This window comes from Panthera leo, chromosome F2 (assembly GCF_018350215.1).
Source record: "Panthera leo isolate Ple1 chromosome F2, P.leo_Ple1_pat1.1, whole genome shotgun sequence".
Lineage (NCBI taxonomy): Eukaryota > Metazoa > Chordata > Mammalia > Carnivora > Felidae > Panthera > Panthera leo.
The window spans coordinates 79,976,530-80,004,093 of NC_056695.1; the positions used below are offsets into that span (position 1 = coordinate 79,976,530).

At 55.8% G+C, this 27,564-nt stretch overlaps 1 protein-coding gene across 3 annotated transcripts in view; it reads right to left on the reverse strand.

The window, feature by feature from the left end:
* AGO2 (argonaute RISC catalytic component 2) overlaps positions 1-27,564 on the reverse strand; it is a 123,999-nt gene that overhangs the window by 80,882 nt on the left and 15,553 nt on the right. The window contains exon 1 of one of the 3 annotated variants that reach the window (XM_042924284.1): positions 1,405-1,530. The exons of the other annotated variants lie outside the window; for them this stretch is intronic. Coding sequence (XP_042780218.1) covers positions 1,405-1,495 — 91 coding nt within the window. The 5' untranslated portion in view covers positions 1,496-1,530. Of the gene's footprint in view, positions 1-1,404; positions 1,531-27,564 lie in introns of those variants that run through there. 3 annotated transcript variants of the gene reach the window in all.

A 27,564-nucleotide genomic window follows, 5' to 3' on the forward strand; every position in this document is an offset into this window, starting at 1 on the left:
ACGCGCACGAAGCGCTCTCCCAGGGTCGTCGCGTCACACGGTCAAACCTCGGCCCGGCAGTGCCGTCGGCTGCACCTGACAACGAGCGGGCCAGCTCCTCGTGACTCCTCGCGTCTCAGCCCTGGACCCCCGCTCCCCAGCTCTGCCCCTTCATCCACCAGCACCCTCTACACCCTGAGCACCGCTGGAGGCCTCTCCGGTCCACATGCCCCCGGGCACCTCTCAGGGCTCCAGCTGCCCGTCCAGCACACCGCGCAGACTCAAATGTGTCCCACGTCAACTCCCGCCCTCCCTCACGCCTGCTGGCCCGCTCGCCGGCCCTCCCCTCTCCCGGCCCCTCTGAGTTGGCCACACTGGGAGCCTCCCAGTCCCTTCCTCCCAGCACCACTGCCCCTCCCCAAGTCAGGAGGATCCCCCCACCCCTCCAAACCCACCTGACAGAGTCACCAAGACCCCGCATTACGCTCCCCCCCCCCCCCCCGACGGGGTCTTCGTCTCAATCATGAGGCCACCGCTCAGGCCACCACGATGCTGTCACCCCTCACACCCGGCCTGTGACAAAACCTCCCTGCCTCCACCTTCACGATGCCCCCCCGTGGACCCGGAGTCTGCCAGGTCCCCCCTCCGCCTCCGGTGAGCACACGGTGCGAACCCGCAGGACTACTCCGCAATTCCTAAGTGGTCCCCCCCCCCCCCCCCCATGTCCACACAGCGGTCAGAAGCTGGCAGGCAAACTGTGTCACTCTGTGCCCCCCCATCCGCCCCCCCCCTCCCCCGCAGCACCCTGTCTCCGTCAGAGGCCCCGGCTCGGCCACCCTGCCAGCTCTTGCTCCCCGCTCCGCCCGCGGCTTCCGCCCTGCCTTCCCTCCACCCAAACACTCCTCCTCAGAGGCCTGTGGCCCGCGCACTTGTTTTCAGGCCTGTGTTCAGGAGCCACCTTCTCAGGGACACCTCCTTGCCACACGTGGCATCGCCCGGCCCCTCCTGCTCTAGGCTCCGGCCCTCTCGGCCTGCCACGGCCGGGCCACCCCACACCGCCCCTGTGCCGGTGAGACCCGGGGAGACGCACACGCCGCTTCCTGTGGGCAAGGGGGTGCTCGGCCGTCGCCCACGGCGGCTGCACCGGGCCGGGCACCCAGCCCACACGGCCCTGGAGACAGAAACTTCTCGGTTCCTGCGAGAGCGGTTCTGAGTCTGCCTTAAGAGCTTCCTGCACCTGGACAACCGCGTCTCTCTGCAGTCACTCTTTTCTACAAGGAACGCTTCAGAGTCCCGTTTTAAACAGAGCATAAGAGAGGCTGCAAATAGATATTACGAAGGAAAAGCTGCAGCTTCTGTTTATATCTTTCTTTTGTGATCAACACGGATTCTCGTTACACATGAAAACACTCCCAGCCTGGGCACCTGCAGGGTCCGGTTTGCAACGCGGCCGCGGTGAAAGGAAAGAAACACACTTCCTCTCCTCAGCAATATATTCAGCAATCAAGCGTTTCATCTCAGACGTTATTGTAAGGATGCTCCCGTGTTTATTTTAAATTACAATCCCTGTATGTTGTGAAAAGTAATGTTATTTTAAGGAAAACAAGGCACACGTTCATCAGCACATATCATGGTACGATTACCAAAAATAAACAAACAAATCCCAGAATGCCCCTTGCACCAAGAAAAGCATCTGAAAAGACTAAGTAACACGAGCTTCGGCTTTGAGTGATTTCCCTGCTCTCTTCAGCAAGGCTCCTGCCGCAGACACCTGAGGTTCACTCCAACTCGACCGGAGTCCCCTCACTTGGAATGAATACAGCTCCCTGAGGGGACACTGAAAAGCAAGTTTACCAAAAGACAGACACCAGAAAATTCCCTCAATCGGTGCAGCTGAACATCTGAGATGTCACTTCTAAATACCGACATCCCATAGAGGTACAAGTTTTTGTCTTTATTTTGTTTTGTGTCAGGATAATTAATTAGGATTTCTTGAAAATCCAGCAGGTAGAATGCCCAGGACTGTTAACCCTCTTTACTCAATTTTTCCGTAAGAGAGACAAGCCCACAACTTAACTAAATAGGAATGTGCTCGGTGTTCTTTAAAGGGCTGGAAAGAAATTCGGACACCTGCACACATCTCAGATTATGGACCCTGCCGGGTGCAGGATGCTTCCGTCTTTAAACGACACAATTGCGGCCTTTTCCCATTCACGCCAGGCTCCAGTCCCTGGCTGGATCGCGTCCATCTTGACACGGAGTAAGGGCGGCGAGGGGGCACTTTCCCCAGCACCCTCTGCAGCTTGGTGAAGCCCAGAGACTAGGTCTCCTGGGTCCTAGCGGACCCCACTTAGCATCAGGTGGGACCCCAGGGTCACGTCTGCTGCTCATGAACCAACCAAAAGTGCACACCTCCAAACGGAAGTCTGCGGGCACCTTCGAGCCCAAAGCTGAGCCTGGAAATCTGGGTTCAGGAAGGGGCATGCATAGAATGATCCGGGGCCAGTTTTGGGGGGTTTTTTGTTTTGTTTTTGTTTTTCGTAACCATATTAGAATTCACACGACATAAAAGGTACCCCCTTAACCGTTTTACAGTGTATGATGCAGGGGCTTTAGCAGATCCATCAGCATCGTCTGGTTTCGGGACATCTTCACCGCCCCAGAAAGAAACCACACACCCCGCAAGGAGTCACTCCTACCCTCCCCCTCCACCCCTGGTGACCAGTCAGTCATCTGCTCTCCTGTCTCTGGATTTCCTTGCTCTGGGCACCTCATGGACACAGACTCACACGCCTGGCTGCTTTCACCGAACACAACGCTTTCAAGGTTCACCTACGCTGCAGTTTTCACAGACTCTCCGTGAGGAGCGCGTTCCTGGCACCGGCTCCCGGGCGCACAGACGTGGCAGGTGGCTGGCCGCAGACTCAGGTGCACGGCCCGCCCTGGCCAACGAACTGTGTGGAGTAGCCACGACCGTCCGAGGCTTTCGGAAGAACCCGGTGTTTGCACCCAGGTTCCTGGGGGGGGGGGGGGGGGGCAACGAGGCTGAGTGCAGCAGCACCGAGGGAGCCCAGCCTTCCAGGCCGCCAGAGCACCCGGCCTTAATGGCAGAACTGCCTCCCTCGCCGGCCCACGGCGGCCCAGGTGCACAACCCACGGGGCCGGAGCAGACGTCGTTTGAAGACGGAGTTCCGGGGGCACTCGGTAAATGATGCAATGGACAGCACGTGTCCCTAAAACCACGTGAGCGGCCAACGCAAGCTCTGCACTGTGGGCAAAGTCAGGAAGTCACCGGGCAACGGCCTCCGGCCAGGAGTTAACCTCCACGAGCCTGAAAATTACGTGAGCAAAACTGTTCAGGTGTGCCGGAATTCACGGCTGACTGTGCGTACAAACACCGACGCCAACACACCAGCGATAAAAAGGCAACCGTGAGGCCACGGGGGAACCTGAGCCCTGACCGTCCCTCTGCCGTTAGGGACCAGCCATCGCTTGGGAGTCCTGGTACGTGACCCCACGTTTCAAGAGCCCTCGTCGTTAGAGACACACACGGAAGTATGTGTGGACGAATGACGACGTGTAGGACTGCCTTCGAATGGTTCCAGAAAGGAACCCAAACTGGCCACGTGTTAGGACTCCTGGAGGCCGAGGGAGGGGTGCTCTGGGGACCATCAGACTGTCCGCTTACACACGCTCGGGAGTAAGAAATGCGCCTGGAAGTGTGCCGACTGACAGACGGAACGGCACACGAGGGGCCCGGTCGGTCCCCCGTGGCTGGGGCTGCCCGCGGTGCGGGGGTTACCGCCACGCCGCCTGGGGCCAAGGCCCAGCGATCCCCTCCTCTGGCCACCTCCCCCCGACCGTGGACTGGACAGGAACACGAGTGATGAGACACATGGCTGAGGAAGCTCTATGAGACGGACCCTTAGAGAAAGGGGGAAGCTTCGAGCCTGCTCAGGGCCTCCACGGCAGCCGGGGAACCTCACGGCTCTCGTGTGGGGGGACCAGCAGGCTTACCGGGGTCCTCGGGGAAGGGACAGGCCGACGAACTCCCGTGAGGTGAAACAGAGTCAAACGTAACTGTTTGCCCCACTCTGCTATTGACATCTCATGCCTTCGAGTTGTGAAATACATTAGACACGGCCAATACGACAATTGAGGCAGAATGGTGTTTTTTATGATTATAAATTGATAGGCTCGCGCTAAAAATTTACAACTCAGGAGGGCTTACTAAAAATACGTAAGATTCTCCCATGCTTACAGACACAGAGAAAAAAAAACACCAGTGCGCAACGTCTTTTCAAACGTCAACTACATCTCGATTTGCCTAAAGTCAGCAGGCAGATTCCAAACTCTCAACAGGGGCTCAGGGAGACTCCTCAGCAGGGCTCCCAACACCCGTGCGCTCACACAGAGGCACCCGGGGCTCCCCCACGCTGCGCTCTCTTCCCACAAGGCAAACAGGGAACGACGGTGACATCGTCCAAAAGCCGATGCTCTCAGTGCAGCATGGAAAACATAGCAAACCGTCCTGTGTATCCCCTGATAAAAATGTCACACACGGGGCACCTTGGTGGCTCAGTCCGTTAAGCGTCCAACTTCAGCTCAGGCCATGATCTTGCAGTTTGTGAGTTTGAGCCCCGCGTCGGGCTCTGTGCTGACAGCTCGGAGCCTGGAGCCTGCTTCAGATTTTGTGTCTCCCTGTCTCTCTGCCCCTCTCCTGCTCATGCTCTGTCTCTGTCTTTCAATAATAAATAAAGGTCAAAAAAAATTTTTTTTTAAAAAGTCACACACATTTGTAATTTTGGCAAAGCTTTAAGGCACAGAAAAGTAAGAATTTTATAATTTAAAAATATCTTAACTGGAAACAACTCCAAAGGTCTACTGTCCAGGGAAGGGATAAAACAGAATGCGGGATGTCCCCGCGACGGAATGTTCTCCAGCCGTAGAAAGGAATGAAACACTATCACCCACTGCAGTGCCGTGAACCCCGAAGATACTCTCAGGTGACACAAGAGGTACCATTCTGGACGCTCCTACAAGCAGAACCGTGTGACATGCGGACTTTGGTACCTCCTATACTAAGAGTGGTGGCCAGTGGGTACAGGGTTCCTGCTCGGCGTGGGTGGTGGGGGGGGTGGTGGTGACAGAATTCTGGAACTGGGAGACAGGTGGTGGTCCCCAGACTGTGAGTGCGCGTGAGGCCACTGAATGGTACGCTCTCAAATGGAGAACTTTACATTATGCGTATCTTACACACCCACAGGGAACGCGTGACCATCCTGTGCTCTCAGCCCTGGGCCCCTTCACGCTCGTGGAGAGGAACGGGCCTTCCTCTGCCAGCTGTGGCACGGAGCTCGCCTGCCGGACCCGGTTATCGGCACTATAACTCATCCTTCAGATCTTTAACCACAACACATAAAAAATACAGTGGTAATTTGGGGCTTTGTGAGCTATATCTTGAAAAAATAAAGCTGTTGTTTTCTCGAGTGTTAGTGTTATACCAGAGAGGGCTAAGCATCCCAATGTGGATCTCGGCATGGTCCCCCCACCCCCCCCCCCGTCCCCTCTAGCACACCTCCCTTGTGCCACTCAGTGCATACTCCAGGCCCCCAGCCACGCTCCAGGGGCAGAACGCCAGTCCTGAGCAGCCCGTGTGGCCTGCACTCTGCTTCCCAGTCATCAGAGGAGGCCCAGCAGGTGCCCGCAGAGGGGAACACAGCAGAGGGCCCGAGCAGACAGCACTCACCGAAACCCCAAGGAGCGGGCGTGGGCTGAGAGAAGGTCACGGCAAGTGTTCGGCGACCTCGCCCAGAGCTGCTCGCTCGTGGCCACGGGCTCCAGGAAAACCACTGAGTCCTACGCTCGGCCAGCAGAGCGTCTGTGGTTTGAGGCCACTGATCTACCCTCCCCGAAACACCCAGAAGCCCTACATGCTGAGGGAGCCAGACGAAAGCAGTAAAAAGAAGTCCCTGCAGACTTCTTACTTTCTAGTGGCTTCCAAGAGTGATACCGGGGTCACCTGCTGGGTCACAGAGCAGATTCAGGACGTCCAAATGGTCCCACGGGTGGTCAGGGTGGGATCCCACGCAGGGCTAGCACAGCTGAGCAGAGGAGCCGACCGTGAAGCCGTTGTCCGTCTGTCCATCTGTCCATCCACAGTATCCAGTGCCCCTCCTTCCCACTGGCACCCCTCGCTGCACACCCACCGGGGTGGGACCTGCTAACATTGTCTCCCAGGGACCCGAGCCACTGCTGGCTTCGCTCCGCGGGCCACAGCAGCGTAGGGATCGGGGAGGTGGGATCAGGCTGCTGGGGGGGGGAACAAAACAAGCCTCTGACTGGACAAAAGACCAAGGTGTTCTTACTTAGCTATTTGGCAAGGCTTCCCGAGACGCCCACTCTGGGCAGACCCTGGAGGCAAGGAACGTCCATCAGCAGGAAATGGGTGGGCAGGACCAGAACCACGACCAGGGACCAGACGCCTCAAGGGCACGAGGGCAGAAGGGGGAGAGGCTGGTGTGGGCCCGGCGAGGTCACACTGGGTCGTGATGCCAGGCTCCAGGGCTCACAGTGTGTTCTATAAATAGCTGGCAACCTCTGCGACCGGCCAAGCAGGCAGTGTGATCACAGCAGGCCACGGCGGCCCCCTGCCCCCTGCCCTCTGGCCTCGGTTCCGGCCACGGCGGGGTTTGAGCATTCGCCTGTCCCGCACCCCTCCCTCGGGCCCACGGATGTTGCCCCCCGTCCCCCAGCTCCGCTGTCCGACGACGCCCCCCTCCCCACCGTCTCAGTAGACGCACTGTGTCTGCTCCCCCAGGTCATAAGCTCCCCGAGAGCAGGAACCCCCTGGGTCTGCATCACCTCAGCAGCCTGCACACGGCTCAGCCCACGGCAGGTGCTCCCACACACTGAGGGAGGAAGGCACGGTGCCAGACTGCAGAGACACAGGTGAGGAGCACAGGGAACAGGGAGGGGAGGGCCCCGCACCAGTCCGGGCGAGACGGCAAGGTCTCTGCCCTGTCCCCGGGCCAGGGCTGGGACGAGGCAGCGCATCAGCACACTCTTCGAAAGTTTTCAAACGCTCGGAGGTGGACGCCTGCTGGTTAAGAATCAATTAGAACACTTTTCTCTATGTGGGTCACACCATTCACTCATCTGTTTCTAGAGCAGGTCAGAAGCTACCAGCGAAAGCACACACACCATCCTGAACAGCAGCCGCAGAGACCACGCTTTACCTGAGCACACCCACCAACAAATCCCCAAGCGGGCTTCTGGCTGTTCCTGGGGGGTGGGCGGGGTAAGACACTCTGGGTTTAAATCCAGTGGCAACAAGGAGCCAGCAGGACAGGCGGTGGGGAAGGGGGTCACTCCCCGTGCCCCAAGAAAAGTGTCTTAAACTCATTCTGGACACAAGCCAGGAATGGAGGTCACTTGCAGACTGCCAGGCTCTCTCAGACGAAGCCCCCAACTCAAGAAGTACCGAAACAAGGACGAAAACTCATCCGTATCGGCTGGCGAAGACAGAGGCTCTGTTAACAGAACGACCTTTACAAACACTTCCACAAAAGGCACAAACGGAATTCACCAAAGTGAAGACGCCACTCAGCGAAGCTGCCTATTTCCAGAAAGAACACAAGACCCCTTGCCGACAACCCGAAACACGGAGCCAGCAGGCTGGGCCCCACTTCCCACCCACCCCCACCCGCGCCAAGGAGCCGGCCCGCCCGGAGGACGCAAGCACAGCCCCCGAGCCCCTCACGCGGTCACGGCCAGGCCACGCCACACACACGAGAACCCAGACTCCAAACCTGACTCCCTCCTTGGCGGTTTCATTAAAACATGTTCGTAAGGCTCGCTGCACTTTCATTAGCCTGGACTCTCTAACACCCTCTGCCATCAGACAGCCACACACCCGTCATTCCACAGAGAGAACACAACTTAGGGTTCTCCTAACGCAGCAATTCTCGAAGAGGGGTCCCAGGAATTCCTGGGGGGGGGGTGGGGGAAGAGGGGTCCCCAGGAGCCTCTGAGGGCGTTTCCCAAGGTCACAAGTATTTTCGGCACGACACCGAGACATTATTTACCCTCTGTGTACACGGAAGGGTCAATGGCCGGTGAGACTGCAGGTGCCGGGACCCGGCTGGGCGGCGGCTCAGCACTGGACCCGCGCGAGGCGGGGAGGCCGGGCTCCCCAGAAGTGCCCCGCGCGAAGGATTCGTCTCACGGAACACTGACCCTTCAGCCTTTTCTGTCTGTGTGAGGAAACAGGAAGTGTGCGTCTCCCGAAACGCGGCGGCTGTCTCCTCGTCTAGAGGAAAAGTACCGGCCTGAGTGTCAGGCCGCGAGCTGAGCGTCCTTTTCCCGGGGGTGGGGAAATGGCCTTGGGTGGTGGATAGACGCGTCCCCGGCCCTGAACCTAGTGGGCCTGCCACTCCAGAAGAGCCGCCGGGATCTGGTGCAAGGATACGAGGCAAGCTTTGCCGCCAAAATCCGAATTGTGGAAAACACGTACTCACCCCCACGAGCTTAACAGAGACTTCTTTCCGATAAGACGTGTGGCGATATCCACGAATACGCTGTGTGACCGTGTGCAGTGACATGTGCAGATGTTTGGAAAACCCGCGCAAGTCAGTGAGCCAATATTGCCCAACACCTGCCGTGTGACATCACACCCAGCTAAGTACCGATCCCGCTGCAACCAGCTTTTAAGAAACTGCTATTGGCTGAGTTTGGGGGTGGTAGCAAAGAGGAACAGCCACAACCATCCGAAAAGGCTACTTAAATACTCCTCCTGGGCGCCTGGTGGTTCAGACTCTTGATCTCAGCTCAGGATCATGATCTCAGGTCCCGAGGTCCTGAGGTCCTGAGGTCCTGAGGTCCTGAGGTCCTGAGGTCCTGAGGTCCTGAGGTCCTGAGATCGAGCTCCGCGGTGGCTCAGCACAAAGCACAGAGCCTGCTTGGGATTCTCTCTCTCCCCCCACCCCTCCCCTACTCATGCTCTCTAGTGTGCTCTCTCACTCTCAAAACAAACACTCCTCCCCCCTTTCAGCTGTTTATCTGTGTGAGGCCAGACTTCTTCCTTGCACTTCAACAAAAACAACACATCCCCATAGACTCGATGTGGAAGGCAGCCACTTGCATTAGGCCAAACCTTAAGGCGATTTACAAAAAGTGTAAAACAGTATCACTCTTCTCACTACATTTTTTTTGTTTTTAAAAAAGTTACCTTTCATTAAAAAAAAAAAAAAAGATCTATTAACACACATCTCCTAACGTGTGCGATCTATTAATTGACATCTATTAACATACGCTCTCTTTACTATGTATGCATTATTCTGTAGGCTCCTTGGGTTTAATTTCTAACACGGTAATTATTAATACATAAAACCCACGGAAACAAGGGTCTTTGGGGTCCTTGATCATTTGAGACCTTACACAGGTCCTGATGCAGAAAGCTGTCAGAGCCACTGTCTGAACTGCTCGTTTTGTGGGTGGGGACTGTCATCCAGACTATCTTCTGAAAACACTGCGGCTCTGCCACAGGCTTCTCCAGGAATAATGGCCCCACCTGCGACCACTGGGGACACACAGGAAACTCCAACTGTTGGGGCCCCACAGAGGTTCGTGGTCTAGCAACCCCGCGGGCTAGCTGGGAGGGCCCGCCCCGCCCCAGGCAGCTGGGCTCTGGGCAGTGCAGCTCAGACGTGCTCATCAGCGGTGCCGAGTCTCGCGGACATGGGACGTGAGAAGGACAGACGGCCCCAGATGGTCCCCTCTCTCTAGGAAACTGCCAACCAAAAAAAGGAAATGGACACACACAAAATGTCAACAGAACAAACACAGAGTTAATCATTAATAAACAGTCCCTGCTTGTTCCAAAGTTAGTGCAATGATCCACGGTAGACCTCAGTGGATTAAGTTAATTTACAAACGTCTTTGGATTAACCCACTTAGCATTCTCCTCCAACAGAAACAACCCAGGACGGAGAGGGAGGCAAGTACACAGAGTCTGTACCAGCAGAGAACTTTTGGAATCCAGGAACAGAGACCAGTGCGCGTTTCCAATACTTTTGTTTTCTTTTTTGGAGGTGGGGGAGGTTTTGGCAAATCATCAAATCACTTCCGAGTTCATTCAGCCACTCCAGTTTAAACAACTATTTATCAAGCGCTCAACTCAAAGGCAGCAAACATCATTCACTTCAAAATACATAAACTCTCACCAGGGAAAAGATTTGAGCAAACAGCTTTCTTGCCCAGCTACTATGCTGGAGAATTACGGGCCTGATGACGGCCCCTCACCAGCCCCGGGGGCTCAGTCAGAGGTGATCCTATCAAGAGGGGAGAGGAGAGCATCTGCAGACTGGCTTGGAAATGCCAGTCTGCCCTCCTCCTCCTCCTCTATTTTGTAGCTCAATCTTAAAACAACAACCTGCCACTGAATTTAGGCCCCCGTGTCCCCCTGCACTAACATGCCAACTGCACACAGGGACAGCAAGGACACCAGCCCACCAGGGAAGTGATCTCAACATGGGCACGCGCCACGATCATACCGGCTAGGTGAAGGTCGGCGCACAAACCACGGTGAGCGACACGAGGCAGAGAGCCAGCGGCACCCCGGCCACCATGGCTCACCGGGCCCCACCCTCAGTGCAGGCATTTCCTTCTGATGTAAAGTGACCTACGGGTCCAGCAGCTGGGCCTTCACCCTATCACCCAATCCTGGTCATCATCCTTCACAAAAGTCTGAAGTGGTCTCAGACATCGGTAAGCGGCAGGGGCAGCTTCAGAAAATGCCTCAGATATTAACAAAGGTGTGGTTAGTGGAAATCCCCCCAAGTGTCGAGTTCTGCAGGGTCAGCGTCACAAAGTATACCAGAGGGCATCACAGACCCACGGCTTAAAAAAAGCAAGCAGGGGCGCCGGGGTGGCTCAGTCGGCTAAGCGTCCGACTTCGGCTCAGGTCATGATCTCGCGGTTCGTGGGTTCCAGCCCCGCGTCGGGCTCTGTGCTGATGGCTCGGAGCCTGGAGCCTGCTTCGGGTTCCGTGTCTCCCTCTCTCTCTGCCCCTCCCCTGCTCGTGCTCTGTCTCCCTCAAAAACAAGTAAGCGTTAAAAAAATTATTTTTTAATAAAAAAAAAAAAATAAGAAAGCCAAAGCAGAACCCAAGTCAGTATTCATTAATTCAGAAGAGCATTCTAAAAAACGTTTCAACTGATCGGTCTTTAGTTTCTGCTGCTACAAAGATTTCTCTTAAAGGATCCTCTACACTTGCACAATGGTGGCAAAGCAAAGAGCTACTCTCCTGGCGTTCAACCACGGGAGCGGGCCCACTGGTGTGTGCCAGGTCCTCCCAATATCTGGATGCCGCCGATGGGGGTCAAGGTCCTGGACCCTGTAGGCAGCTCCATGTCTGGGCTCCAGCCAGCACGGCCTGCTGTGCCTCAGTTTCCTCACTGGCAGTACTGACTAGGGCCGTGTCAGCACACCTGAAGCACCGCACGGTACAGAACACCTGAGCTGAACTGCCCCCCACCCCGGTCCTCACTCTGCAGCAGAAGTCACTTCCGGAGCCTCGTGATTCTCCTTCCGTCTTCATCACACACTCCTGCGGCCATCCACGTGGGTCCCTGCCACACACCTACTCACTACCTTCTGCACACTTCCCCTACGGTCTCCTAAGTCCCGTAGTCACGCTGTAAATAGCACTTGAGGTCTTAAGGCTAAAGATACTGATTTGCCAAACGCAAGCATTTACGACGGTCCACTCGTAAAACAAACAAGAAGGAAACAAAGTGGAGGGTGACAGGGGCCCACGCGGGATTCAGGTCCCGATGCCCGGAGGCAGCCGACCAGGGGTCAGCGGCCACCCACCGTCTGCACCCGCCCTCAGTCCCCCGGCCCACAAGGGGGCTGCTCTCGCGTCACACTGGCTGGCACGGCTTTCACGACACTGAAACGCCGCGTGAGCAGCGGCCGGCTCTAAGCCAAGGTCCCAAAATGAAAAGGGAACCCCTCCACTACCAGACCAACAGCCGATACTTCAGGGAACAATAAAAAGATACCACATCACGTGGGAAGTCATTTCTGTGGACTGCAGCGTGTTGGGGGACACGGACGGAAACTGGTTAAATGAAGTCCTCGCAGGTTCACGGCGGGTTTGGGTTCTCTGCCTTGTTCTTAAAATCTAGACGAGCCTCCTGCAGGTGGTTGCCCGCAACTCTACCGTGTTCCGTGCGGAGATGTGCCCCTTCCGCCCACCACAGACCCCATCCACACCGAGGCCTGTTTCCAATTAAGACACACTATTGAGTTACAGCACCAATGTGCCTGCTTTGCTCCTTCTGGGGCTTTGTTTGGAAAACAGCTCTGACAGCGTTCACGCAAACAACTCGGACCAAGTACGGGAAACAGTCACTTAGAAGAATCAGAAAAATCTGTTCCGGTTCAAAGAAGGGTGTTTCACGAGAAACACGTGCCACACTCGTCTGTATGGGTTTGTAGTCTCTCATGGGGAGTCTCAGAACCGAAGGGCCTCCCTCAGCCAGCAGACGTGTCTTCCAGGAGCGTGACGGAAAGTTCCGTGGAGAGACCTGCTGTCCTGCAGGGCTCAGAGGGACACCTCTGGGCGACTATACAGCGTGTACACCGAGGCGCCCACACCCTCGCATGCACACCCTGTAACCCAGATCCGCGCAGTTTCTACACCCCATCACCCAGGCGGGAGAGAAGGCTTGCCGAGGCCCCCCCCCACCGCCACAGCGGCCCTCACTGACCACAGACAACAGGCCACGCTGGCACAAACTTACCGCGAGGCATAATTTTCAAGTTCCCAGAGAAGGGCATACTCCCCAAAGGAGCTGCGTGCGACCTTTCTTCTACCCGCTAAGAGAATCGCTGATATAATAAGTAATTTGCATTGAGCACATCCTAGGCACCAGGGGGCGCTTTCTGTGTAGGAACTCACTTTTTCACGGTAATGACTGTTAATTACAATTGTTAGAATAATTAACATTACGTAATTAACAATCATGACAATAATTAAGACAAATAAGTATATCAACAGTTCTCTGCTATCACTAAATATCCCTGCACGTTACGTATAAAATATACAATGTTAATTACCCTGATAATTCTAGGAACAATTTTATATTAACCATTATTAGTTGTAATAACAAAATTGGTACGGTCATTATCTTCACCCTTGTTTCACAGATGAGGAAACAGGCACCGGGAGCTAACGTGATGAGGCCAGGAGGTGAACCCGGGCACGCGGCTGCAGAGCCCCGGAAACTGCCTTCCTCTCTCCACTCGGCCTTGGGGTACAGGTGGCCACACTGTGGGTGCCCAGCAGGTGTCCTGGAGCACCCCCCCCCCCCCCCCCCGCCACTGCCAATGAATGAAGTCAGCTTAGGGCAAGGGGGTGTCTGGGATTAATCCCTTAGGGAAGACATGTTTTGGCATTAATTGTTTGTATCTCAGTGCCTGTGTGGTTTTATGAAGCAGATTATTCCCCCCACACACACCCTGCCTCCACCAGACAGATCGTGATGACCTATTCTCAGCTACGAGCTGTGCGGTCCTGCCCTCAGGCCCCAACCCCCCCAACACTCCATCAGGGACAGAAAATACCTCTGAGGGGAAGGAGGGTGTGTTAAGAGGGCACGGAACAAGGATAATGACACCAGCAGGTGATGGGGCGCTCGCTGCGGGCCAGGCAGCCGGTTCATAAAGCCACCGAATCCTCACGACGGTCGGGACTGTCCACGCCAGCTCCACCTCATGAGGCCACGGAGGCACAGGAGCCGGGAGTCGGGCCACAGCTGCCCACGGTCACGGCCCGGGTCCGTGGGGGCCGCTTTCCCACGGTAAGCACGTTGTAGACGGGGCCCTGCGCCCCCGGATGCCCAGCACTTATCAACACCCACGATTGGGGGGGGGGCGGGGGGAACAGGTGTAACATCAGTTATGCGTGCAGGTGACCCGACTATCTCCACACAGGGGACTGAGGAGGAAGGAACAGCAACTCGGGTGACACCGCGGGTAAAGGTCGCCCCTGGCCCCTGAGGTGACCTGCCTACTTTGCAGGTCACCTGCCCGTTCCCCCCCCCCCCCCCCGTTATGCTGCAAGTGCACTGTCATGAAAGTAATAAAAGGTTGAGAAGGTGAAAAAAAGGGAAAAAATATCTAGAAATAAACTCATACATATTAACTATGTCTCCTGAGGATTATTAGGGGTGACTCTTTTCTCTTTTTATTTCACTATCTCCTAAATTCTTTGAAATGAGATGTATTCTTTTCACCGTGAAGGGAAGAGTAATTTTTTAAACACTAGGACCAGGAGACAATGTTGTCTACAGTGGGAGTCTACACAGCCACAGCGTTTCGCAGGAGACCCCCATCAGGGGAGGGGTGCGAGGGAGAGGGGTTGCATGGGGGAGGGGAGGGAAGGCTGGGGGGGAGGGGCTACGGGGGGAGGGATGAAGGGGAGGGGGTACAAGGAGGGGGGAGGGATACGGGGGAGGGCTGCAGGGGAGAGGAAGAGGGACTGCGTGGGGGGGGGATGAGGGAGAGGCTGAGGGGGAGGGGGGAGGGATGCAGGGGAGCAGGGAGAGGCTGAGGGGGAGGGGCTATGGGGGGGGAGAGAGAGAGGGAGGGCTGCACGGGAGTGGGGAGGGATGCAGAGTGGGGAGAGGCTGCAGGGGAGGGCTGCGGGGGGGGGGGGGGGGGGGAGGGGGAGGGATGCAGAGGGGGGAGAGGCTGCGGGGCTGAGCTGCCTGGGCCGCTAACCATGCGCGCACCCGACATGTACACGCAGCCAGCGGCGTCTCGGGGCCTTCCGCTAGCAGCTGTTCCAAGTCCCATCCGGGCTCTGGTGCACACTCTGTAGCAAGGTCAGCGTGCACCTGAGCAACGCCTACAGCAAGTCCACGCAGGAGCTGGGGCTCTGGCCCTCCTGCGTCTGCTTCAGTCCCACCTGCAGCACGAAGAACAACGTCATTTTCCAGTCGGGACTACTTACTACCCTCCGCGGACACGTAACGGAATGCGTCAGGCACCAGAACGAGAAGCGAGGACCCGAGACCTCCCACAGTGATGCCGGGGTGCACAGGCGGGGGGTGTCAGAGAGAAGGGAGCAGAGGACAGAGGCACCGGGGAGGCCCTCTGAAGCACAAGGTTCCGACCGCGTGTTGTCTGGCTACCCACAAAACGAGCCCCACACACACGCGCACACACACCAGTTCTCCAGTCGGTACATCTGTCTCTCCCAAGGACGCCGGTTAGCAGTTTTGCCACCGCTTTCCGTGTAGTAGGTCTGAACGAGACACAGACTTCTCGCTATCTCACAAGACGTCATAAATGAGGAAAGAGGAAAGCCAGAATAAACCTGGTGGTATTGGACCAGAATCAGAAGTATGGGCAGGAACTCACGGTTTTTCATATATAAATACAGAAGGACGGATAAATATAGATGTGCACGCGCGTGTGTGTGAGAACAAACACATAGCTTGCCTAGCCGTGTCTACCACAAGGACACCCCAACAAGCAAAGCACACACCCCCCCGTGCCCAGGTCTTCTCACGCCACTCTCCACCAAAAGGAAATGGGCTGCGGCAGAAAAAAAACCCAGCACAGGTGAGCCTGGACCAGCCTGTAGGTCCGGAAGGGAAACAGTAAAAAAATGATGGGGGTGCGTTGAAAGGACCGAGGCACCCACCTGGAAAGGGCTCCACATCAGGGTCACAAAAGACAAAGACTGAGGGACTGTCACAGATTACACAAAGTGCAAGAGACGTCTGGGGCGCCTGGGTGGCTCAGTCGGTTAAGCGTCCAACTTCGGCCCAGCTCACGATCTCACAGTCCGTGAGTTCGAGCCCCACGTTAGGCTCTGTGCTGACAGCTCGGAGTCTGGAGCCCGCTTCGGATTCTGTGTCTCCCTCTTTCTCTGCCCCTCCCCCACTCATGCTCCCTCTCTCCCTCTCTCAGAAATAAACATTAAAAAATAATAATAACTAAAAATAAATCCTGGCATGAATAAATGGATGTATCTTACGGGTATTAAGTAGATCTGGGCAAAACATGCTTAAACCTAGTATTTGTTTGCACTTCAGTAAATGATAAGGGATGGCAAAATGGCTTATTACGTAGAGAACTTCATTCTCTAAAAGGCAGTGATAACAGGGTCGGTGGGAACGTAGGACGGTGCGGCCCCCGCGGAAACCAGTGTGACCGTCCCCTCAGTTAGGGAGTACAACCCAGCGACTACGGATTATGTCCACACACCGCCTGGTACGTGATGCACAGCAGTCGGAAGGTAGAAACAACCCCCATGTCCACCAAGAGATGAACACAAACAAACGGTGCGACATCCATACAACAGCGCCCTTGAGCCTAAGGAGGGAGGCGGTGCCAACATGGGCCGCACGAGCCTTGGAAACACCGTGCTCGGTCCAAACAGCCGCGGGCGTAAAAGGTTCTGTAGAGTCGGATTCCATTTACACGAAAGATACAGATTAGGCAACTCGCTGAGACGGAACGCAGAATGGTGTTGGCAGGGGTAGGGGCAACGGTGCAGGGCTGACGGGTAAGGGCCTCTTTTTGGGGTGATGAAAATGTTTTGGAACTTGTGAGACGTAATGGGCACACTGCCCGTGAATGTGCTTAAATGCCACTCAAGTGTATGCTTTACAATGTCTAGTGATGGGGCGCCTGGCGGGCTCAGTCAGTTAAGTGTCCCCCTCTTGATTGTGGCTCAGGTCTCGATCTCACGGTGGCAATAGGGAGCCCAGCATGGCTTCCAGCCGGGCGTGGAGCCTGCTTGGGATTCTCTCCCCCCCCTCCCCAACTCCCGCCCCCTCTCTGCCCCTCCCCTACGCACACGCTCTCTCTCTCTATATATATATATAAACAAACATAAAATCTTCCAAGAAAAAAAATAAAAAACGAAATCCCTTGTTAAGTGAATTTCACCTCAATTTATAAAAAGGCTATGACATTTTGAAAGAATTTCCTATCTTTGAAAAATCGAGTAGCTTCTTCTGCCTTTGTTAACGAGGCAGACACGCTTGGAAAAGCCCACACCAACAGGATCGACAGCAGGGGGGAGGGCCGTGGGGCCCCCAGGGGTGCACGCTGACGCTGGGAAGGGCAGCCAGGGAGGCGGGAGTTGTCTAGGACGAAGGAAACACAGCGTCAGGCTGGGAATGATCCCCCCCCCCCCCCCCCCAAGACTTGGCAAGATTCTTTCACAGCCCTCACTCCACAACGCGCACTTAAAAGTACGTTATTTCAATAAAAGCACGCAGAAGTAGATGATAAACCACGCTTCAAAGAGCCGCTTGTGGGAATGACACCGGCTACCACCGGGAAGCTTAGCAGAGTATCTCCTGCAAACCGTGACTGGTGTTTCACCCTCGCTGGACCTGGGTGGATGGCACCCCCGACCCTGGCCAACAGCGCCCCTTCCTCGCCACCCCGACGGGGCGGCAGCGATAACCCACCTAACCCACCGGGGCAGCCCCCTCCGACGGGTGGGGGGCACACGGCTCCAGGCAGCTGGTCGACGCTCTTCCGAGGGAGAGGATTCCCTGATGGAATGAAGGTTAAATCCCTCAAAAAGTCAACCTAGGGCTTTGCTGAAGACCAAAAAACAAACTAAAACAACAAGGCCACACGGAACCCCACAGCTTTACAACCAAATTTCTTACCATCTCTTCCAGAAAAGGTCAGAGCCTTTTCTCTTTCAGAGAATTTTCACCCAAGACATTTTGTCCTTAATTCACCTCTAGAATATTCCGTGACTGAAAGGCAGCCCCGGGTCACATTCCGGCACTCCCAACGGGCCGGTGCTCGGAGCACGGACGTGGTTAACGCACGTGACTCCCGCAGGAAGGCAGGTGGGGGGGTCGCCCCCTCATCACAGAGCCGCAAACCGGCTCGGCTCACCGGCTCGGGAGCACTCGGGGCTCCACCGCCCAGAGGGGAAGGGGCCGATTCCCACACCCAGGAAGCTTCGAGCTGGGCGTGCGGCCGCGCCCGGCCACCTCCAGGCCTACCCCCCGAGGGCGCGGCTTTGGACAAGACTGATGGAAGCACAGAGGGAGGCAGTCGGCCCCCCTCGCTCCACCCCCACCGGCGAGATCAACAGTCGGGCTCGGCGGGGCCAACCCGTGGGGCACGCACTGCACCCACCAGCACCTAGAACGGACGTACCCGCAGGAGGGGAGCCGGGAGTTGGTGGGGACAGAAGACGTCCCGCTGTCTGCCCCGTGACGGGTTATGATTTCACTCTTCCCGTGTGTGTCCATTACCTACGTAAGTAAATCACTTCCTAAGTGGCCCCCACGGTCCTCTTCCCTCCAGCTGCTCAACATTCGTCATCCCTGATGTACGATGCCACGCTCCACTCCAAACAGAGGCGCGAGAGACCACGGCCACAGAGAACCACAGAACCATGGGGGCACGGGAGCGCCACCACCCGAAAAAGCACGGGGGGGGGGGGGCGGCTGGGGCGTGTGGCTTTTCAAAAGTGGACACAAGCTTCAAGTCAGTAGATGAAAACAAGAAGCAATTAAATGCAACAAACACTTAGTAAAAAAAGGAAACACCACGGTGGACACTGGAAGCAGACCAAGATGATTCAGGGCAGTGAGCAAACAGTTGACCGGCGATGAAGGAGACAGACAGACCTCCAGGCAAAACGCGCTGGGTGCCATACACGTGCCAAGGGAATGCTATGGATTTTTTTCTCCTGGATTTCCTAGAACTGCCTTAAATGGAGCCCGTCAGTAAAACAGAAAAGTCAGCCCTGCTGCTGCTTCCTCACCACAGTCATCGATGCTTCCTGCCCCACAGGCAGGCGCCCGTCCACACCCTCTGCCCTGCCCTGCTCCCCACCGTAGGTGGATGGAGACTCCCACCCTGTCTGTCACACAGCTGCCAAACACCCCCGGGGGAGGGGGGGGTCCCTGCCACCTGGAGAACAAAGCGGCCCCTCCGGTGCCCGCGGCATCCACGGCCTCCAGGCCCGAGCGGCCTACGGCTCTGGACACTACCCAGACCCGTCTCTCTTCTCAACCGGCCGTCCGGCCTTCAGGCTGGTCCCTGATGTTCCTCTGCCTTCAAGACATACCCGTAACCAAACAGGGGACGGGGGAGTTTTTATTGCAGAAGCCGAACGTCAGCGTCTCACAAACCCTAAGGAATTCCTGGAACCTAGGGATCGACACCCCACGGCGACAGTGGTAGGAAAAGCAGCAGACCGGCCTAGAGTCTGAGCCTCGGGGCCCCAAAGTCCTCGAACCCAAGCAAGCACAACACGCATCAGATCAAGCCTTTGGGTCTGACCACCTATTTGCGGGAAATCCACACAGGACGGAGGCACATGCTGGATGACGCCAAGAGGTCACCAGCCCGGTCCAGACCGTGGGAAACCCACATACACAAACCAGCTTCTTCCACCAAGAAGCAGCAAGGAGGAGGCGGGGAGAAGGCTACAGATGAGGACACGGGACGCGGCTGTTTGGGGCTGCGGAGGCGGGGGTCACAGCGACATGGGCACAGGGCTTCTCTGGAGGCAGAAGTGTCCAGAGATGGTGGGAGCGGCCGTGCACAACCGTAAACGTACTGAGTCTTACTGTGAATGGCAAACTGCACGGTGTGCGAGCGACACGCCAATCAAGCTGTCATTTTTTTTTAAGCTTGTTCATTTACTTTGAGCGGGGTGGGGAGAGCACGAGCCCATGCAAATGAGGGAGAGGCAGACAGAGAGGGCATCCCGAGCAGGCTCCGCACCATCAGTAAGGAGCCCAGCTCGGGGCCAGAACTCACGAACCGTGAGATCATGAGCTGAGCTGAAGTCGGACGCTTAACGCCCCGGCGCCCCAATCAAGCTGTCATTTTTAAGAGGTACTGAGAGGACACATCAACCGATCACAATGTGGGCCTCACCTGGATCCTGACTCGGTCACCTGTTAGAATCTACATCATGTGTGTAACTGGGTGGATGGGCAGAGAAGCTGTCTCTAAACCGGTAACTAGGGGCCCCCTGAGGAGTACTGGGGGGGGGGGGGGTAGCAGGCAAAGACACCCTCACCTTGCAGAGCCCGCTCCTGAAGAATTGTCAGTAAAACAGCATGCCTGGGGTCCGCACCAGAACAAGGGGCAGGGATGGCAAAGAGGCCTCCAGGCGAACCAGGGATCTCTGGGGGCGTCACACATGCTTCCACTCCTCCCCATCTTCCACCTGACCCGGGCTCGCCCCGTAGGCGACGTCCCGTGGGCGGAATCGCTGACCGGCCGCCACGCCTCCAGTCTGTTTCCTCTGTTTCCGACACAGCAGCCACAGGGCCAGCAGACCCCTCCTCCCCTCCTGGGCACAAAGTCCTTCGCGGACTCCAACCCGACCCTGACTTCCCCACCCACCTGCACCTGCCTCCCTCCCTCCTCTTCCGGTTGTTGGCCCAAGCTCACCTTCTCAGGCACCTGCACCGTCCATGCAACGGGGCCGCCCGCTTCCCCCCCACCCTGCTCACCGGCCCCTGGTCTTTGGCAGGTACCCCAGACATGCTTCGGAACCTCCTGACTGGTGTGTGTCTTCTTTTGACTGTCTGCCTCCCATCACACACGTTCCAGGCTGTTTGTCCCCAAGAGCCTTCACAGCCCACAGCTCAAGGTTAAGTTGTAATTACGAGTCTCAGACGCGCAAGGCCCCTTCCAAGTGCGATCTGATGTCCTCATAGGGAGCCACGTGCTTTGACATTTAGCAAAGTGTGTAATTCTCGAAGCGGCACCCGTTAGGAACAAAGCACCCCCACAGTGGCCGCCCCCCACCCGCCCCCCCACCCCCCCGCCAAGTCACCGGCAGGGCCACTCTAGGGTCACCAGGTAGAAACTATAAGCAGAAAATTGTGACTCGGTCCCACCCGGTTGGGACCGGGCTCATCGTGTGGGGACACACCCCGGTGCTCTGTCACAGCACTCCTGGCCACGTGACCGTGCAAGGTGGGTCCCCAACTACTGTGAGTCCTACGTGGGCGGGTCCTATCGCGACAGTATACTAGCCTCCGGTCCCTTCTGAGGGATGCTCACGGGAACAGTGGCTCTGAACGCCGAGGCCAAGCCTTCAGATCCCTGGTGTCGAGCCTTACAAGGCGGCCGTACACACAAGGCACCTGGCAGAGGTTGTTTACTGGGGACAACGGTTTCTAAGTGTTTTTTTTATCCCTCACTGCCTGCAAAGACCCAGAGGTCAACAAGGAGGAGGGGCAGGCCGGGAGCCCGAGTGCACACCCCAAAGGGCTCCCGTGCAGAATGAATAAGGATGCTCCCCACGGCAGAAACAGTGGCAGGCAGCAGGTGCCTCCCGCCCACCGAGTGCCGTGGCGAACGGCGCGCCTGCATTATCTCCTCTGATCTGCTCATTCTCCCTGTGAGGAGGAGACCGAAGTTCAGAGAGGCTCACGCCCAGTCGTGAAGCCAGGAATCAAGTGAGGTCAGCCCGACCCGGAGCCTGTGCCCCGGGTTTGTGTCACGTGGGGGGGGGGGGACCACAATGCCATGGTGACACCCAACAGCTCTCAGCTCTCAGGGGCTGCAGGCGCCTTGGCACCCGGCCTCTGCACCTTCCTGTGCCTTCTCCCCACCGTTTACTGGTATTTCCCCACCATTTATTTTGTTTCCACAAACAAACAAATGTTGCCGCTGAAGCCCGGGGCGTCACCCCTCCTGGAGCCTGGGCTGTGTCGTGCCCACTGCGTGTGGACGGGACCCTCACCGCCCGTGGGATTCAGAGGCACCTGCCCAGTCCCGTCAAATGCCCTGCCGCCTTCGTGTCCTGCACAAGCTCGGGCACAGCAAGACCGACCACGGGGCCTGGGAGTGTGGTGAGCAAAAACCCACCTGCAGGGGCTCCCACTACCCGGTTCGCGGAGCACCACCCACTCAGTCCCCAACACGGGCACAGGCCTGCTGGGCTCAAGCTCCCTACCAGCAACGGAGAGAGACCTTGTCCAGAAAAACGCCCAATGGTCATATTGTGTCACTTGACTCAACAATGACAAGCCTCTCAAATGGCTCTGACCCGTGAACTTCAGTCAGTATTCTGCTCTCGTGTGCATGCACTTTCTACAGTGGCAGAGCTCCGAGCCCAAGCACCCAGAAATAACTAGAAGAGATGGGCTTAAGTTACAGCGACAGAGATTCGGGGAGGAACCACCCTGATTCCCGAGTCTGGCTGGTTTTAAGGCTACGGGTTCTTAACGACGACGTTGGCCATTTCCTGGGGAAGGCGCTGCAGCTCCCAGAGTTAGCCCTTCCGTCCTCTGCCCCAGTCCTCTGCCCCAGTTCTACCCGGAGGTGACAGGCTGCGTTCACAGCAACAGGGAACCCTGACCCGGGGGCAGGGAGGAGGGGCCGCCACCAACCAGACCCGGGAGCCGAGCAGAAAAGGGAACCTGACGTGTCCTGTTTCGTCAAAAAGCCATGTTGGGCACCACACTCTCACCTCCCAGGAACGGGGCCCCAGGGCCGGCAACCCCTCCCCCCCCAACCTTCTCCCGCGGGAATGTCAGGTGCACCGTCTACTCCCCTCCCACGCCCACTCCTCACCACTGGCTCTCACACCCGCAGCACAAGGCAATCACCGGGGACACTGGCAAAATTTAACTTCTAAGGTCTTCAGGGGTTTCTTAGACCCGCTGGTTTTAAGGCTGCAGGTTCTTAACGACGTTGGCTAGGCCAAGGAAGTGGGCTCGCTCCCCCGGGGCCCCAGCTCCCACGCGGTCCCCTGCCCCGTCCTCCGTCTCCCGGTGGCCTTCCAGCCCCTTCTCCAGAGCCCGCCTCAGACCCAACATGTCCAAATGCCACACGCGATCCTGCCCCCCAAGCCTGCCAGTCTCCACCGTGTCTTATGTTTGTTAACATCGTCACCACCTGCCACATTCAACAAATGCGGTCACGGAGACGAGGATACGGCCGGCTCCCCACCACCGTCTGCGGCTTGCTTCCTCCGGTGGGCCCCATGCCGGGTGCTCCTTCAAGCTTCACGAACTCGCCTGGGGGAGGGCAGGGTCAGGCCCCTCGAGGGTGAGGACCCAGGCCAGCGCCACCCAGCACATCTCACCTCAACAACCCTGAGGTCAGGGCTGTTACCGTCATTTTCCAGGTATGGAAACTGAGGCTCAAAAAATTACATCCCTGGCCAGAGGCCCCAAGCCAGCGAGGGGTGCTAGAATTAAGTACAGGATCCAAACCTGGGCCCAAGCTTCTTCGTGGATGGGACCCGCGGGGGCCCTGTCTATCACTCCACCCACAGCCATCCCCTGGGGGGCGGGGGGAGGGTCCTGCTGTCTCAGGCCCTACAGTCTCCCCGCCCCACGCTGGCCCCTAGCGTGCCTGTAGCACTGCCAGAGTCACCTTTCTAGAACAAGTCGGCACTCGGCACCCCAGCAGAGCAGACGGGGCCTCTAGCGGGCTGCCCCACCTTCCCTACCACCTGCACGCGGCCCCTGGGCACTCACAGTCGGAGACGGGGTTCCCAGGGATCACCGGCTCCTTCCTCAGCCCCAGCCACCATCGCAAGTCAGCAGAGGAGTAAAGGCACCTCAGGACGTAGACACGAGGGGACCTAAGCCGGCCAGGCCCAACTCCCTGCTTTCAGGTGAGGAAACCGAGGCCCAGGACACGTACAGAGCCGGCGGTGATGCTGTGACTCCCCGCCTGTCTCCACTGCTTGAGCTGTGACCTCGAGGAAAGGACGAGGACTGAAAGGTGGGCTTCGAGTTCAAGGAGCCCCTGCCTCCAGCCGGCAACGGAGGGAGCGAGGTGCGGAGCCCTGTTGGTACAAATCCGCGGCAATCTCTCAAAGACCACGCTCACATCCTCCAGACCTGATGAGGAATTTAATTTAGTAAGAGCAAAACCACCGAAGGGCGAAACAAGTTTTAAACGTTTAAGCCCTGGGGGGGGGGGGGGGGGGGGAGGCGCCTGGGTGGCTCAGTTGGTTGAGCTTGGGCTCAGGTCACGATCTCGCAGTTCACGGGTTCGAGCCCCGCGTTGGGCTCTGTGCTGACAGCTCGGAGCCTGGAGCCCGCTTCGGATTCTGTGTCTCCCTCCCCCCCACCTCCACTCACACTCTGTCTCTCCCTCCTTCAAAAATAAACAAACGTTAAAATTTTTTTTTAAATGTTTAAGCCCCGGGGCGCCTGGCTGGCTCGGTTGGTGGCACAGGCAACTCTCAGGGTTGTAAGTTCGGGCCCCACGCTGGGTGCAAGAGTTTACTTAAAAATAAAATCTTCAAAAATAAGTAAACGAAATGAAATGTTTGAGCCCTTTATTTTTGAACAGATCTACCACGAGCCTAGGATGTAGGAACTGCTTGGAGTCGGGGAGATATCCGTCCCGATTTGTCCAGGTCGTGGGGCTGCCTTATGTCTCAGGGACATAACCAAGAACCACCCCCAGCCCCCCATCACTTGCCAAAGTTTCCAGTGTAGATGACAAACTGTCTGGTCACCCAGGGTACAGCTCTATCGAAAGATAAAGTAGAAAGGCACGGTTGTTTGGTCATGAAAAGTAAAGACCCTGAGACCAATCAGTGGCTTTCAGTTTTTAAAGCTGGAGAGAAAAAAGCAGGGAAAAAATCATAGTGCAGCTTAGTGATGGTTCAACCGTCTAGAGTGCCCACGGGCAGGGCACCTCGCTTGGGGCTCGGGAGACGTGGGTGCCGGCGGGTCACAAAATGCGGGGTGAAGCCATCAAGTCTAGAGAAATGGCCAGGAACAGACACGGATGGAAGTGACTGAGAAGAGAGCCCCATCTCCCCACCTCACCCGCAGAGCCCCACCCACACCTGGGGAAGAGCGGTCTCCACCATCCGTGATGCCAGAGTCACAAGTACGCCCGCGTTTTCTATATGTCGTAAATGTCCCTTCTGCTCAGAGCACCACAAACAAACAAGATTCTTCTGCGATGGAAAATTCCAGATGCAAAGGGGTCTGCGTACAAACACTAAAGATAAATGTGTCGTAATTAAATCACAGCAACTGGGTCTCCAACCGGCCTTACTCAACAAAACGGAGGTATCCTGAACAATGGGGTCCTTTTTAGAAAATGGGGGGGGTGCACATACATACTCTAAAGAAAAGCGATCTTCAAGACTAAGTGTCCCAGCAAGTCCACAGCAGGGGGGTGTGCAGGGGGAGGGGTGCTAGCTTTAGAGTCCAGACTAAAGAGCCCCAAAAGAAATAAAACCAAATTTATGTGTGAACTTTTATTAAAATCCACGATCCCAAACGACCCACTGTAAGCACACACGAGAAACTGATTATGGACTGTTAAGTGTGGAAATGGCGCGGAGATTAAAACGTCCCTATTTCTTAGACACCGTTCTTAAGTGTCAGGGGTGAAAGGACAAGTCTGGAAGGGGCGTTAGAGTATTTCCACCCGAAAAAGGGGGGAGGGGCACATCTGAGGCCAAGGCAGATGATCTTGATAGTTGAGGCTTGGTGATGGAAAAATGGGGGAGTACTGTGCCAGTCACTCTACTTTTGTGTACTTTAAACTCTTTCACAACACAAACTGTTAAAAAAAAAATCAAGTGTTACATTTTGAACACCCACAGTAACAATTCAGGAAACAAAAACATACTTTATCAGGCTAGCACGCTAGAGTAGTATCGGAACAGTCATTACAAAGAATAAACCAGACTGGTATCATTGGAAGTTCTGACACTGAAACTAGGAGTTGCCAGGAACTAATATTCTGCTTCTCAAAACCAGGTAGGTCTTAGGACTCGAAGCTTTTATATTTTGCTTTCCTACACGCTTATTTAAACATTTCTTCGAGGTTTGAAACAGAAGGGCCCCTGGGTCGTTCAGTATTAAGCGTCCGACTTCAGCTCAGGTGGTGATCTCATGGCCCGAAAGTTTGAGCCCCATGTCAGGCTCTGTGTGGATGGTGTGAGAGCCTGCCTGGGATTCTCTCTCTCTCTCTCTCTCTCTCTCTCTCTCTGCCCCTCCCCTGCCCATGTTCTCTCTCTCTTTCAAAATAAATAAACTTAAAAAAAAAAAAAAAAAAAAAAGGCTTGTCATAGGTCCATGCCTCCCTGCCTGCAGCAGTTTCTAGAGGGGCAGAGAGGGACCATCTGCTCTATGGCCAACGTGCACCATCGCCGGGAGAGCAGGGCATACCTTCACTGGCAACTGGGCTGGGGAGCGCAGGAATGGGGTGCAGGAACAGTTCAATGGCACTAGAAACCACCCTGAAAGCCGGTTATTCCCAAAGTCAGGATCCCTTTAGACGACTCTCAAATAAGACTCATGTGTCACAATAGTTACTTTGTTGCAACGCTGAGAGGGGTTAAACACACAGGGGCTGGGGCACCACAAAAGCAAAAGAAACAATCCCCTGGGCTCCCTCAGACACACTTTAAGATCTTTAAGTTGTCAAACACAAACACGCAGACCAAAAAAAAAAACCCAAAACAAAACAAAATCGAAAACCAAGGAGCCAGATCATCTCCCAAAGTTCAGGGTCACTGGGGAGCCCACCATCCTGAACCACTAACTCTTCTGAAGAGCTAAAAAACTGATAAGCAGTAACGTCTTCAGAGTCCAAACATTAATTCCCATATTATAACAGCATTTATAACGGGCATAACTTTTACCTACTGTGAACTCTACCTTTCGAATTCGTTTATTACTAAGTTGCTTCCCAAGTACAGTAAAACTGCAAATAGCAAACCTATGTGTAATTGTTCCACAATCCAGGTCGACTGTCTTTTCATGATCCTAAATTAGGAAATACAACATCCAAAAAAGTTTCATTGAAGAAACTCTTCCAGAAGTTCCTTCTAGGCCAACTTAAAAGCCCCTGTGTGTAGAATACGAGAGGTGCACCCCGCCTTAGAATTACAGTGCACTCGCACAGCCTGAAATTTGGGCTCGTTCCCATCCTGCCATTAGCTAACAACCATCCGACAGACCTATTTGTTTTTCCAACCAAAGCTGTCCAGTTTCAGGTTTATCTGTGAACCACGGGGCCCTCTCCCCGGCACGCCACAGGGCAGAGGCCCACAGCAGAGCAAGATTCTTCCAGAAGCTGTCAGTGACCAGAAATGAGCCTGGAGACCCGGAGGACGACAGGTCTTTGGAAACGAGAGGTGAGAAAATACCCCCGTGCGGGGCCTACGGTTCAGGGTGAGCGGTGCTCCCTGAAGCTCTCGGTTCAATTATACCTGAACGCATGCGCACAGCAGTCCAGCCTAGAGGTAACAGGTATTTCTGACTGTGGGTCAAGGTCAAAAGGACTGAAAGCCACTTCTTTGAGGAGAGTGTCCAGAGTCGGCTTGGAATCAGACAATATGACCTTGGCAGGGTTCTTAACCTATCCGAGCCTCTGTGGTCCACCTTCAAAGTGAACATCACCAATTTAGCAAGCCATCCTATGGCTTAGTTAGCGCGAGACGCAGCACAAAAGCTTCACCTTCCTCAAGGTTCTTTACTTTTTCCGGGCCTTCAACTTGCAAACTGAAAATCTGAAAAATTCTATGGTGTAGTGACTACCCCTTGCTGGGTTCCTTTAGGG